Raw genomic sequence first — 15,413 nt, 5'->3', positions numbered from 1 at the left:
TTTTTAATTTTATAAAAACAATCTCAAATATTTAACCAATTGATTTGTAAAAAGTCGTAATTAATTCCAAAACCTTGCAGTGGAAAAATACTTTTAAAATTCTTTTATCTTAAAATCATAAGATCCATTAGTTATGATGTCTTAGGTGTGTTTATAAGTTTTAAATAAAATGTCCATGAAAACAAATACCAAAATCAAGAATTTAACATTCCAAAACAAATTAAAATCTGAAAGACCGTAAAGTCCAAAATAAAAAAAAATCAATTTATACCAAATTGTGTGAACCGAGCTACGAAGTCGCCGCTAAATCCTAAGTCAGAAGTACACCTGAAACGAATTAAACAAACGAGTACACTAGAAGCCCAATGTGTAACCCAGCCCCCAAACAGATGTACATAAATAACTGACACGTTATCAGTTACAAATTCGCCATATACTTTTATCATCATAAACAAGTGCAGACACCAATATCGAAATAGATTCTTACTCATAATGTACACATATGCAAATAACATATCAAAATGTCATAACAGATCCATAAGCATATATTGTTTTAGATAGTCATAATTTTCAGAAATTTATATATATCAGATCATAATGTCATATCAAAATAGAAAAAAATCCTACCCCCAACCGCTACACACCAACTCCGTCCAATCAATTACACCAAATAGGACTACAAGAGTTCATCCATCTAATCACACTAGGTCATGCTGATATGCCACTCATAAAGATGCAGTTGAGCTACCAGTCAGATATTGCGGTTTAATCGCCAAAATTGCAGTAATACTACCAGAAAACACATCCTCCATTATATCAAAACCTACCCCAATGTAAATGCAAATTCATATTAACTTACATACATAACACATATTTTATAGAGCACAATATAACACATAACTTATAAAGATTGTATCATATCTTAATTCTTATACTAGTAGTTATTCCACATAAAGATGCCATTCGTAATCAAACACATAATTACGTTTTCAGAGTTACCAGAACACAGATCTTACTTACATTTTTCACTTAGCTTAACCATATCATGTACTGACACATATTGACAACTGTCACATTTTGGGTCTTATTTAAGCCAAACGGACCCCACGAAAAATCTAATTACACATTTCTAAGTCAAATGGCCTTAAGTGGAAATTTTCTAAAAAATGGGCCCATACAGCTTAAATGGCTAGCCCATCTGATCATACACATCTGTGTACCCCACACGGCCTACCCAAGTTGCCCATGTAATTGCACATGCCCGTATGCTCTACACGACCTGGCATACGGCTAACCACATGCTAGTGTGGTGCACACGGCCGTGTGACGAACAACAAATTCGAAACAACCACAGTTTTCTCGATTTTTTTTAGTTCTAAATGACGTTTTGGGTTAGAATCACACACCTAATGATAATTTTGATAAACCACACAAATATAGCACTCTGAATCCTACAATCATTCATCAAATCTTACTAATTAATCATCAAAATTCATCTAAAAAAATAACGTCCACAAATCAAACGTTCAGCCACTAATACGAAATTCAAACACTTACTTTTCTGAAACAACGTCAAAACTGTATCTACTCCACTGAAGGGTTCTAGTTTTTCATACCTTTCGCCTAATCAAAATCACAAGCACAGTTAATAGAACGTAGAATGAAAACTAAACACCAACACCTCAAATCTAATTCAAGAACAAATTAAAGGTAAAATAATAGAAAAATAACTTGAAAAATTTACACCACACTTTGAACTACGATCGAAGAACGAATCTTACACATCTACACAGAAGAAAATTGAAATGACAAAAAGCAAAACCAATGGAAATGGAGAAAAGAAAATAAAAGAAAAGAAAAAAGAAAAATAGAGAAAAGGGGAAGAAAAGAACTTGAGAGTGGGAGAGATAATTTTGGATAATTTCTTAACCACCCACATCCCATTAAGTCCCATAATTAACCACCCACATCCTTCTAAGTCCTACAAATAACCACTCACCATATTCCCTCATAGTTCAAAACAAAAACAATTTCCAATTGCCCACACAAGCGCTCGAACATAAGACTAAAGGGTAAGTTAACAATTACCTTACCACTGAACCAAGAAGCTCATTTATTAATATATGCACTCAAATATTTTTTAAATCAAATACAAAAAAACTAGGGATTTAGAAAAAATTGGCAAAAACACAAGTGAAAAGATTTGAACCTCAAACCTTCCTCATATAAGTATAACCCCTAACCACTTAACCAGAATAAATTACTTAGCATAATTTCGGAATTTTAACTAAAAAATCACAATATGACTCCTCTAGGTTTCACTAACCCAATTTGTTCCAACTCAGTTTTCGATATGTGACACAACCACTCTTCCTTTTCTCCTTTATCACACTAAAGCACCTCAGTTTGGTTCCCTCACCCACTCCACTACCATCACTCATTTTGTGTACACAGGGGCTTCCCTTACCATATAATCTGTCTTACTTCTTTTTAGAGTATCTGTTGCTAAAATATGGGCTAAATCATTTGCCGATCTCGGAGTAGGTTTAAAAATGATGCTTTGAAAACTATCTTTTAACTATTGAATATCTTGTATATGTGCTCCTATCTGTGATTTATTTGGATTATGAGTTTGACATTTCTTTATAATGACTAATAAGTCACCTTACACTGTTACTTTCGACAACCCCATTTCGAGACCCATTTGCACCGCCCGGTGACATGCAAGAGTTTCGACGGAAAAAACTATTGAAACCCCATCATGAATCTCTAAGCATGAAATTAAAACATGCCCCTCAGCATTCCTCGCGATAGTACCTGAGGCCGACCTAAAGTTACAACCGTCATACGCACTGTTGAAATTGATTTTTATAGCATAACCAGATGGACCTCTCCATTCAAGTACCTCATGTTCCTTTGTAAGGTTCCTCCTGTCAGTTTCATTAGTCTCAATAATGTAGTTAATAATAAACCACGATATTTTCGTTCGTGTATTCTAGCATTTCTATGGCTTCAGATGACCTAAAGTGCACAACAGAACAAACACCTCTGATAGACTGAAGATTCCCCTAAAACCCATGTGAACTGCTATACAAAACCCAACTCTGGTCTATTAAGGATATTTGATAAACTTAAACCTAACTAGACCTTGACAAATACAGGGCAATCACGAAATAAATGGTCTGTAGTCTCAGCACCTCTTTCATATCGGGGACAAGTCATATTATTAACCAATTTCCTATGTTGCATGTTGACTAGTGTAGATAAATAATTTCAAGATATCTTTCATATTGTAATTTTCAATTTAGAAGGCAGATTTAGGCACCATAGTTTTTTATAGAAATCTCTATAGTTGGTCTATAAAGCATAAGCATTAGGGTTCCTAGGAATTTTTTGTAATAGTTTGTAGGCACTATGTACCGAAAACTCCCCCGAGAGCTCACCACTCCACAAAACAGATCATTATGGGCCTTCTTGGCCAGAGGGATACGGAGGATCCTGGCAGCATCCACCTCCGAGAAGGTGTTGACAATCAACTCTTGCTTCCATGCTCTATTATTAACATCTATTAGATTTGCCACCATAGAGTTTTGCATGCTATGAACAATGTAATATAAACTGTAATTTTCAACCCTTGGAATCCAAGCATATTCATTAATTGATATTTTGGTATTCTAAAATGGGAAAAATGATGAAAACTTATCCTCTTCTTCCCTGCACCACTCGGCCTCACTTCTTCACTAAGGGAAACTTTCCCTTTTAATTTTCTTACTATTTTCTCTAAATCTCTTAAAAAATCTCAACATTTCCTTTCGAGTTTTTTTAACAAAATAAACTCATTGTTATATTTCTATCTTCAAATTCTCTATTTTTAGCTAATGTTTTTTTTGTTCAGCGATAAACTATTTTTTTTTGAATATTGTTGGAATGGTCTATAGGTTGTTTTTAATATTTCCTCAAACTTTACTATGATATTCTAAATACCTTGTGTCTTAATTGTTAATGCTTTTATTCCTTTGCATTATAATTGATTCCATGGTTTAATTTTAGCATTGAGTTAATGGATTAAAAGGAAGTATTGATGTGATTATCTTACTGTTAAGTTTTTGTTTAAAAATGCCAAATAGAGAGATTATTAGTGTCATTTATAACCATCAACTTTAACGCTAATTACAACTAAGGAAAAGTGGGCAACATATTATAACCAAATTGATACCCAATTAATCTGTAATATCAATTTAATAAAAAGATGGATTAATGGTATAAAAAGTCTTTAAACTTTTTAAAAAAAAAGTAATCAAGCCCCTCATTTTTTTTACACTTAATTGAGCACTTGAACTTTCAAAATGGATAAAAAAGACCTTCAAACTTCTTCAAAAAAAGTAATTAAGCCCCTGATTTTTTTCCCACTCAATTGAGTATTTGAATTTTCAAAATGCATCACAAAGACCCTCAAATTTTTTCAAAAAAGCAATTAAGTGCTTGCTCTTATTAAAAATTAAAAAATTATAAAAATAATAAATTTTAGAAAATAATTAAATTTTAATAAAATTTTAAAATTTAAAATTTATTAAAAATTGGAATTTTTTATAAAAATCATAAAAAAATTAATGAGCCCTATTTTTTCAATTAAAGTCATCACGTGCTACAACATAGCATGACATGTAGCGAAAAATAATAAATAGAATAAAATCAATAAAAGTTATAGTAAAATTATAAAATGTTTCTTTTGGTACACTAATTTTTATATTTTTACAAAATATTTACATTTTATATAATTTTATTATGATTTTAGAAAATTTTATAATTTTTATATTTCTATATTTTTTATAATTTTTACTATTTTTATAAAAATTTTACAAGTTTTTATATTTTTTACGATTTTTATATATTTTTAATTTTTAGTAAATTTTAATATTTGAATTCTTTTATTAAAATTTAATAATATTTATAAATTTTATTAATTTTATTTTTTATAATTTTTAATACAGGCAGCTTAATTTTTTTAAAATATTTTATTGTTTTTAATATATTTTAAAATTTAAATATCGAAAAGATGGGGTTTAATTTTTTTGAAAAATTTTGAAGTATTTTTACCTTAAACCTAAAAAATTAAATGTGGGATACATCTTTCTAAACAATCTTGTGTTTAATATAGAAAAAGAAATCAAAATTGAAGAAAAAATACCTAATAGGAAAATAAATAAATAAAGCCGTAACGGTAAAAAAAAAACCCTAGAAATCTAAAGTGTAAAAGAGCTCACGAAGGCAAAATATCTTTCGCCTCCAAATTCTCTCTTTAGTTCTTTTTTTTTTTTTTCAATTTAAAAAAAAAATCTCATTGACTGGGAATCAATCTCAATTCTCAGGTAAAACCCCATTATCTTTTGGCAATTAATTCCCCTCTGATTTCTCTTGCTTTTTTTAAATACTCTTTTAATCAGATCTAAAATCTACATGTTCTGCTCTTGTAACCTTTTTCGATTCATTTTTTACTGGAATTATCATTCTTTTTGTATTTGATGAGAGGAATTATAGTTTATTTATTGAATCTAATGTATTTTGTGTTAGTTTTTGGAGATTATTTGTATTTATGCTGTTTAAATTTGTGGGTTGATTTGAAATTTTTATTCTTTTACGTAATTGAATCTCTATAATACTGGGTTTTCCTTTATTGTCTGTTATATTAATTTTGGATGGGTGATTTGAAGTGGGATTTTAATTTGTTATGGAAGAAGATGAACTTGTGGGTCAAAGTTGAGATACAGTTAGTAATTTATCTTTGAATTTGCCTAGTTTTAAAGCTGAGCTATGGAGTGCTAAAGATTTATATAACTGTTTTGTTATCAATGTTGTTACTGATAGTTTTGCTATTTGCTTTCCACTTTCTTGAGAAATTGCTGAGTAAATATCTTATTTGACCCCAAAAAAAAAAAAAAAGAGAGAAATTGCTAAAGATTTATTGTCTGTTATATTAATTTTGGATGGGTGATTTGAAGTGGGATTTTAATTTGTTATGTAAGAAGATAAACTTGTGGGTCAAAGTTGAGATACAGTTAGTAATTTATCTTTGAATTTGTCTAGTTGTAAAGCTGAGCTATGGAGCGCTAAAGATTTATATAACTGTTTTGTTTTCAATGTTGTTACTGATAGTTTTGCTCTTTACTTTCCACTTTCTTGAGAAATTGCTATGAGTAAATATCTTATTTGACCAAAAAAAAAATATGGACACATGGTTGGAATCTAGTGTTTGTTCAATCGTAAATTTTATGCGTGTTTTACTGTTCATTAAGAAACTCAAACCAACAATTAAATTTAAGTGGAGATATAATGTTATCTGAATTATGCTTTGATGATTGAAAAATGAAAATAATTTAGTTATTGATTTGGTCTGTTGATGAGCATTTTGTGCTGGTGCTTTACATTTTGGGTGGTTCAATCCTCAAGATTGGTTCAATTAGTATTTGTAATGTTTTACTATCGTCTTGGAACCAGGTATTTATTTTTGCTGAAAACAATGGCGGGTCAGAGGAATAGCTATGGGAAGCGGGCTCATTCTCACTCTGGCTATTCTGAGAATGGATCAAATAAGAGGAGAAATGCAGGTGATGACAGGGAACAATTTGTTATTGATTCAGACGATACCGTATATAGGTATTTGTGCCCTGCAAGAAAGATAGGAAGCATTATTGGAAGGGGAGGGGAGATTGTTAAGCAATTAAGAGCAGAAACTAAATCAAAAATTAGAATTGGTGAAACAATTCCTGGTTCTGATGAGCGCGTGGTTACTATCTATAGCTCTAGAGATGAGAGAAATGCCCTTGAAGATGGGGATGCTTTTGTTTCTCCTGCTCAAGATGCTTTATTCAGGGTGCATGAAAAAGTTGTTGCAGACGATTTGCACAGTGATGATGAATCTGAAGGCCACCAAAGTACTGCTCGGCTTCTTGTATCTTCTGATCAGATTGGATGTGTTATAGGAAAGGGTGGACAGATCGTTCAGAACATACGTAGTGAAACTGGTGCTCAGATTCGCATTCTTAAGGACGATTTACCTTCTTGTGCCTTGTCCACAGATGAACTTGTACAGGTAATTTGACTATTTGATTATTGTTGTAGTACTTTCGGATTTTGCTTATTCATTTAGCAATCTCTTCTCTCCTTTAAAACATAGTTTACGGCCATACACCCACATGGGAAAAAGTTATGCTTAGATGAGTTTCAAATTTTTGAAAGCATTGGCAAGAAGCTTTCCTTGTTTATGGGGTCAACATTTGACAAAGATTTTGTTGATTTGATTGCTGTAGTTGACAAAATAAGCATTTAATTTTTCACCTTTGATTTCTTCAGGTTATGAATTATATCTTTTGAGACTGTTTTTTGCATGCTTTTTATGTTATGTTTTTTGTGTGTTTTTTCCTGAAAATTTCACTTTCTTTTGTTTGTTATCTGTAATATTGTTAGTTTCTTTTTTATATTAATAATGTTATAAGATGGTTGGCCTTTTTATATTTAAATTTACTTTTGGCTTTAGATATCTGGGGAAGCTGCAGTTGTGAAGAAGGCTCTGCATCAAATTGCATCTCGCCTTCATGAGAACCCTTCACGATCTCAGCACTTGCTTGCTTCTGCTGTGTCAAATGCATATCCTGCTGCTGGTGCAATGCTTGGTCCAGCTGCTGGTGCCCAGATCGTAGGGATAACTTCATTGGTTGGACCTTATGGACGATACAAAGGTGACACTGGAGAATGGCCACGCTCTATGTACTCGGCTCCAAGGGATGAGATGTCATCAAAAGAATTTTCTCTTCGTTTGGTTTGTCCAACTGCTAATATTGGAGGAGTGATTGGCAAAGGTGGTGCTATAATCAACCAGATCAGGCAGGAATCAGGTGCAGCCATCAAAGTAGATAGCTCAACTACAGATGGAGATGATTGCTTAATAACTATATCAGCTAAGGAGGTCGGCTTTTCATCTTTGCTATGTTTATTTGTCTTGTGGAAGTATCTATGCTATGCTTTGACGGGGTTCCTAATCTTCTGCTGTATTAGTTCTTTGAGGATACATATTCACCTGCTATCGAAGCTGCTGCACGTTTGCAACCTAGATGCAGTGAGAAGGTTGAAAGAGACTCTGGAATTGTATCATTCACAACCCGCTTACTTGTGCCAACCTCACGTATTGGTTGCCTTATTGGTAAAGGAGGAGCTATTGTAACAGAGATGAGAAGGATCACAAAAGCTAATATCCGTATCCTGTCAAAGGAGAATCTTCCAAAAATTGCATCTGAAGATGATGAGATGGTTCAGGTGTACTATCATTTATATAGGATTTTCTTAATAATTACTTTCTATTTGTTGGCTCTTTTTTTAAAAAAAAATTATACAAACAGCGGAACATGGTTGATCTGTTATTATTCAGATTGCTGGAGACCTTGATGTTGCAAAGGATGCCCTTGTACAAATAACAACACGGTTAAGAGCAAATCTTTTTGATAGGGAAGGCGCTGTTAATGCGTTGGTGCCAGTTTTACCGTATCTTCATGTGCCAACTGAAGGAACAGACAGTTTGAGTTATGAAAGTAGAGAGGGAAAGAGGCATGGACGTGTGCACTCCTTTTCTGGTGGTTATGGCTCTAGTGATTTAGCTGCTAGTGATGGCTATGGAAGTTATGGTGGTCTCCAGGTATTTCCTTTTGACAACTTTTACTATTTTTACAGTACTTTAGGTAGCTGAGTTGTAGAAATATAGTTTGTTGGACTTCGTTATCCCATTTATCAAGTGAATAATTTTAGTCCCTTAAATCCTTATTCCTTTTAATATTTATTTCTTATTTGGCTTCTTTTAATATTTTAGCTTTCTCATTTTGTTTACATTGTCCCAATCTCTCTGTCTATTTCTATGCTGATAATTAATAATTATGATTCTTAAATATTATTTGTAGATTGGTAGTACTACTGGTGCTTATGGAGCTTATTCTTCAGGACGTGGTGGTCCTTCTGGGTGAGAATAATTTCTTTCCTTGAAAGAACATATTTCCTGTTGTTCACATGACTGCCATGAGTATCATTTAATGCAGGAAAAGTGCTTGGGGCTGATGGAGTAATTGCACTATCATAAACATTATATTTAAATATTTGAACTACATCACATAAAGTTGTATTCAAGGGTACAATGCCAGTCTACAATTTGTTCTTTCCCAAACATGTCTTTGAGTCTTTTAGTTTCCTTAGGTTAGTACATACACACTCTCTTAGGATTTTTCAGTATTCATCATTAACTTCTCTTACCAGGTTATCAAGCCATACCTCTGTTTCCCGGCGCTAAAACTATGGTTACTAAAATTCCATGATTGGTACGTGCAGATAGATTGTAGTTTTCATTTTGGTATTCTTATGTCCATTCATTTTGTTACGTGTATACAGTTTGATAACATAGCCTATCCGATCTCCCTATTTATGTATCTGATGCACTTGTTTTCCCTTTGTTGCCTTTCCGATCCCACTAAAACAGCTGAGACTTATGAAGCCTGAATCTAGCCTACTGCCTACTTTGATGAAGCCTGCCTAAACCTGAAGACCAGATGAACCAGGGTTTGACATACTCATGGCCCACCCTGATGCTACTACCTAGAAGGACCAAATATACGTGGAGATCTTATTTTTCTCTTTGAAATTTGCCATTTCCATGCCACCAAAAACACCAAGCTCTGCTATGTGTGCTCCCAAGAACCTAGCTAGCCGTCATGCTTGTTGCTGCCTTTTATTTCCTTATTTTTCGTCTTTTTCTGTTTGTAGTTTGCATTTGTTTAGGGGTTCTAAACCTTGTACCTTCTTCTATCCACTGTCAGCTGTACTGAGAGTGCTGGGTTTATTATCTGACATTTGTCTTCTGCATTTTCTTAATTTCGTCGGTTGTCTCAATTTATGATGGAATCTTATCCTCAGCTTACCCGGTTTACTCTAAAATGTAGCTGTGAAGACATAATCTGGAATACAGATATTTTCATTCTATTTTATTAGCATCTAAATCAGCTTAAATGGTCCTTGAGTCTTTGTAATGACACCCTTAATCAAGAAATCTATTAGTATCCACCTAACTGATCGCCTGAGACTTATAGAAGAAGTCTACAACATGTTAAACTATGTTGCGTAGGAGGGAAAAAGGAAGGAAAGAGGTGGAAATAATGTAGCTTTTCTTTGCATCCCTTCGTTTGGTAAGAGGAAAATATGAGCAAGTTAAATAAGTGGATTCTTTCTATTTAAATTGACTGTTATGTTTATTTTCCATCCTCTATGCTAAACATCAGTAAGGATAAAGAACCTTCTTCCCCCCTTTTTCCTCTCCTTTTTTCATTCTCTCTATCTTCCATCCATGCCTAACACTGTTCGATGCATAGAAGGGATACAATATGGCATCTAGTCATCAACCTTTAGGGTTCAACTCCTCAATAGTGTTTTCTGACACATGGCATTGTTTTAGGGTAAAAAAAAAAAATGCTAGTTTATGCTACCAATGGATTACTTAATTAAAGGACAATATAGTCATGTGAAAGGACTATGTATTGGTGTGTCTTTCTACACTATGTAGGTTCTTGGATTTTGTCTTGCACAAAGACCTCAAATATAAGGTAAGAGCTTAATTCTTTTATAATGGTTGGTTGTGACTTGAGAGAATAAAGGAATTCATTGAGTTGCTTGAAACACACTAGTAAGTTACTGCTTAATCTCTGTAATAGTATTGTGGATGTTAGTTTGAAATATGGTTAGACTGCTAGCTATGTTACTCAGACTTGGGTATATGTCCGACATGGATATGTTCAATTTCTTCAAGTGTCGTATCCTCGTACCCATGTCTGGTTATGCATCAGACAAAGGTACTTAAAGAAAAATGAATGGTTAGAGTAACATAGCTAGTTAGAATGTTATACAAGCAATTGATTTGGTGGCAGGTTCTGAATGTCACTGGTGTATATATTCTTTTTCCTGGGAAAAAAGTGCTATATGTAAATTCATTCTTCATTTTTATTCCAAGTTTCGGGGAAGACAGATTCAAAGTGGCTGAGGCAGAGAATGCATACATATGCCGTAAATGATGAGGTGCATAATGTCTTTGTTGCATTATTTTGTATTGCGTTTTAATATGTTTTGCATGTAACAATTTTGATGGAGCTATTTAATCTAAACTCTTATTGCTGCTATTACCGTATTATTCAATCTATATCTCCCGGTTCCTTTCTCGTAACTAAAATAAACCTAGTCTTTATTATTTTCTGTTTTTGCTTGAATAATATTGAACCAATGTAACTGTTGGCACTACTGTAGTTTGATTCAATGCTTTATTTTGAACACATGCTGTTTTTACTTCTGTTACATAAATGTTTTTCAGTGGAGGTTATAGTTAGGCCATAAAAGAATGGTAAAAATACCATGGAGGCCCTTATACTATAGGAGTTGGACCAAAGAGCAAATCGATTCTTCTGTTAAAAATTCTATTAATTTCTATTGTTAAAAATATGTTAGAATGAGGTACTCATGACACATTACTACATATTGTTGTTTGGTTATTTTGTCAGCAATGTTAATTTTTAAATGTATAAATTGATGAAATTTTTACAAGGGTTAGTCAATATTAGTTTTTAAATGTATAAATTGACGAAATTTTACAGGAAATGATTAATTTGTTCTTTAATTTATCCTATAGGTATAGGGATTAGTTTGCACAAGAACTGATTGCAGGTATTGGAATAAACTAAGCCCTGAATTCGATGTGGTAATCTCATTGCTTAATCGGTAGGTTCAACTATTATAGGTGATGGTGAAAATCAACTGATGTAGCTGAGCATACCAAGACCACTACTGAAACTGAATTGAACGTGTCTAAATATGCCGTTAGCTTTCACTACAAAATTCTTTTAATGTTCATTTTGTTTTGTCGTACGAAAGTTGTTACTTGCAGTAGAAGTTCGGTGGTGATTGAACAGTCAGATTTGAATTGCTGAATATCACTTAATTTCAAGATTTAACGGAACATAAGTGTTGGACCTTGCTGTGAGAATTTAGATAGAGGCTTAGAGCTTATACAATTGATATGTAAAAACTTAGGAGTAACAAAAACTAGGAAACTGTCACGAAAGTTCTAAACGGAACTTTTTAACTATGATAATGTCATTTTATGATTATGAAATTAATTAAAAAATATATGGAACATCTAATAACTGTACTCCATTTTCCAACCCTGGTAGAACAAGTAAAAAGGGGAGGGGGGGGGGGGTCCGTGTAATATAGTCGCATTTACCATATACGTAAAATATTGAATTTTATTTACAACATTGTTCAACTTTTGTCAATTTAGTAGTTACAAGATATCATCACCTATAAATACCTACACAAATGCTGAACAAACTATCTACTCCCCAGGCATGCAAGCTTATACTTTAACTTTTCTTTAACATTTAGTTTTTACACTCTCTTCGCTTTTACTCTTTGTAGCCTTTGGCTTTTTGCCTCAGCTAGATGAACTGACCTTTGTAATCATCATTGCATTCTTTTTTGTACCTTATTGTATCACTGTATTAACAGTTGGTGCTATAAATGTGGACAACAAGACTTTGCAAACCATAGTTTATTTGGCTAACCCGACCAATGACTCCAGCTAACACCTCCATCCAACTTAGTTCATGATATCCGAGAGTGGGATCGAAGTGAATTCGAAAAGAAATAAGGCTATCTTGGAAATGACTCCTCCTTAAGAAATTCAGCGGTTAATTGGATGGATTGTATCCTTTAGTGATAGTGACTTTCTAAGTCTACAACCTAAGTGCAGGTTATTTTTAAGTATCCTTTAGTGATAGTGACTTTCTAAGTCTACAACCTAAGTGCAGGTTATTTTTAAGTAATAAAATCTTGGGAGTCTGAGGTTGATCCATATAGAAATTGATTAGAACTTACAAGATTACAAATATTATGTTAGAACATAAATTTAACACTTAGATTTGGAATAAGCATTGATAAGGAAAGTAGTAGCTAGAAACACTATAAATAAAAAGTCAACACAAAATATGTTGAGGCTAGAGGATCAACTCTTGGTATCGTATTAGGACTAAATTTTAATACTCAATGCTATTACTCAATTAGAATCAACACATAAATGGAGGTCACAATCAATGATCTAGCAATGTACGTCCACTAATTAAGCATATGAATCCATGAGCAAATGTATGTCCATTAATGAAGTGTCCAAAATGATTGTCCAATAAGTCTAAAAGTTTAACAAATGAATCCATAAGCAGAGGATGGTGCAATATGAAAGTTCAACTATTTAAATTTAGTTCAACCATATGGTATTATAAACACTTAATAACTTCAAGACTTATAAAAAAATTTCAAATATATATTTTGCCAATTTTTATGTCTACAACAAATCAAGGTTAATTTATCCAAGCATTCATTGTACTATTTATTGTCTATAACAAATAAAATATCTTACTTTTCAAGTTTGATTATAGCAAGTGATTGATAATTAGTTTTAGCTCTAATGATGAGTACGGAAATTACTTTAATATTTTTCAAGAGTTTCACCCTTTCACCTCAGCATTGAAAACTTAAAATAACATAGAAAAAGTAAACAACTCAAACTTAGATGAAATATACATATTAGATATAAGAAACTTGAGATTTTACACGAATAATGAAACAAACAAAAACTTAACAAGCAAATGATCTTGAACTCAACTTTAAGATGTCTCCTATGCTAAAACTAAAGACAATTTATAGAAATTTGTGAAGACAAAAAATGACAATACAAAGGACTTGCTAATAATAAATTTCTAGGCCTACTTCTTTGTCATCTTTTAAGGCATTTTTCACATGTTAAAAGATGACTCCTTTGGTCCAAGTTAACAGCTCTCAATGGGAAAGGTCCAAGAGAGTTGATCGACGGTCTATATGCTGTAAAAATTTCAACTCCAAACTCTAATTATGTTAGGAGATATGAGCCAGACATGAAAATGCGTCAAAACTATCCATCTATGTGAAACTTGTAACTTTATTTCTACTTTTGGATTTCTTCTTGATGCATTTTGGTGTTGGTGTTCCAATATTTGAATAGATCTTCAAATCCCCTTTTCCACGATACAAGGTACACCTAAAATGGAGTCCTGAAGCTCGAGACATGATCGAAACACTAAGAAATGTTCCGACTGAAAGTTTTGAAAATGTTCAAATTACAAATTTTTAATCTTTTGAGCTGTGAACTTTTACTTATTATCTTGGATCAACTTTAGGCTTAGTACATTTAATCTCATGGTTCCATGTATTGAAATCCTCTTCCCAAATTTGTTTTACCTACAAATTTCACATGGAATATTTTATTGAAACTAAATGCATGAAAAACACTAAAAATACACAATATTTACAATACAAACAAAAAGGTCAAATCACTAAAATAAATTTAAAACATGTAAAAATGCTCAGGAAACCAAAGAAATATAAGTAAAAAATAGTCCAAAATAATCATATGATGATGACTCATCACTTAGATTGTTGACAGATGCCTACCATTCTTCAAAGTGTTAAAAGGTCCCTTTTAGTGGATAAAAAAGTGTCAACAATCTTTTGAGAAGTTAAAGCAGTACCTGAACACCCTTCCACTTCTAGTATCTCTTTTACTAGGTGATTTATTGAAACACCCTTAACCTGTATTCGTCGTTGAAATAGGGTTACAGAGTATACCGGACCAACAGAATAGTAAACCATTAAATTTATACATTAATGCAAATATAATCTAATTTACTTCAAATACATTTATAATGTCCCTTAATCGAGCCCTCGAGGCCCTAAAAATACTATAGAAACAGTTTGGGACAAAATTGGAAGCATTTGAAAATTTTAGGAAAAAGTTGAAAAATTTGGACTGTAGGGGTCACACAGCTGAAACAAATGTCCGTGTCTCAGGCCGCGTGGACATTTGAAATAGGGACACACGATTGTGTCCCAGCCCGTGTCCATGCCTATGTAACTTACTAATTTGGGTCACACAGCCAAGCTATACGTTCGTGTGCCAGACCGTGTAACTGCCTGACTTGTATGCCTTGAACCTACAAGGGACACATGGTAGTGTTGCATGGTCGTGTGTCACACATGGCTGAGACATACGCCCGTGTCTCAGGCTGTATGGCCCCAAAATGAACCTTAAAATATAAGTTTACCGTTTCAAAATTGCTTGGACCTTAAGAAACTCAAATACCAACCAAAATACTGATTCAAAATGACATTAATTGAGCCAAAAACACAACAAAACCAACCTAATAAGTGTCTAACCAATGTACCGTCATTGGTACCACAAGTGTATATAATTATACATCAAAATAAAAATCAATTCAATTCATTGATTCATTCAAGAAATAACTAAT

The 15,413-nt window shown here is 32.8% G+C and overlaps 1 protein-coding gene across 4 annotated transcripts; it reads left to right on the top strand.

Moving 5' to 3' along the window:
* The first annotated feature begins 5,150 nt into the window (after window positions 1-5,150).
* Window positions 5,151-12,036, top strand: LOC108456850 (KH domain-containing protein HEN4-like). 4 transcript variants are annotated; one of them, XM_053018901.1, is made up of 8 exons: window positions 5,151-5,369; window positions 6,496-7,090; window positions 7,535-7,963; window positions 8,053-8,310; window positions 8,423-8,686; window positions 8,946-9,004; window positions 11,705-11,739; window positions 11,813-12,036. In XM_053018901.1, the coding sequence occupies exons 2-7, from the start codon at window positions 6,518-6,520 to the stop codon at window positions 11,715-11,717; spliced, it is 1,596 nt and encodes a 531-aa protein (XP_052874861.1). In that variant the 5' UTR covers window positions 5,151-5,369; window positions 6,496-6,517; the 3' UTR covers window positions 11,718-11,739; window positions 11,813-12,036. The 4 variants fall into 4 exon arrangements, with proteins under 4 accessions (XP_052874861.1, XP_017611054.1, XP_052874860.1 ...); XM_017755565.2 differs by adding an exon at window positions 9,295-9,356 and having other exon boundaries at window positions 9,515-12,036; XM_053018900.1 differs by having other exon boundaries at window positions 11,705-12,036.
* The last annotated feature ends 3,377 nt before the right edge of the window (window positions 12,037-15,413 follow it).

The sequence above is a fragment of the Gossypium arboreum genome, chromosome 9 (genome assembly GCF_025698485.1).
Source record: "Gossypium arboreum isolate Shixiya-1 chromosome 9, ASM2569848v2, whole genome shotgun sequence".
In the NCBI taxonomy this organism is placed as follows: Eukaryota; Viridiplantae; Streptophyta; class Magnoliopsida; order Malvales; family Malvaceae; genus Gossypium; species Gossypium arboreum.
This window is presented reverse-complemented; position numbering and strand designations above follow the sequence as displayed.

What these genes read in the sequence shown, in the direction of transcription:
- LOC108456850 (XM_017755565.2), top strand. Translation starts at nt 6,518, where the DNA reads ATGGCGGGTCAGAGGAATAGCTATGGGAAGCGGGCTCATTCTCACTCT. An exon ending in CCACAGATGAACTTGTACAG is followed by an intron (nt 7,091 to 7,534) that starts GTAATTTGACTA and finishes TTTTGGCTTTAG; the next exon opens with ATATCTGGGGAAGCTGCAGT. An exon ending in AAGATGATGAGATGGTTCAG is followed by an intron (nt 8,311 to 8,422) that starts GTGTACTATCAT and finishes GTTATTATTCAG; the next exon opens with ATTGCTGGAGACCTTGATGT.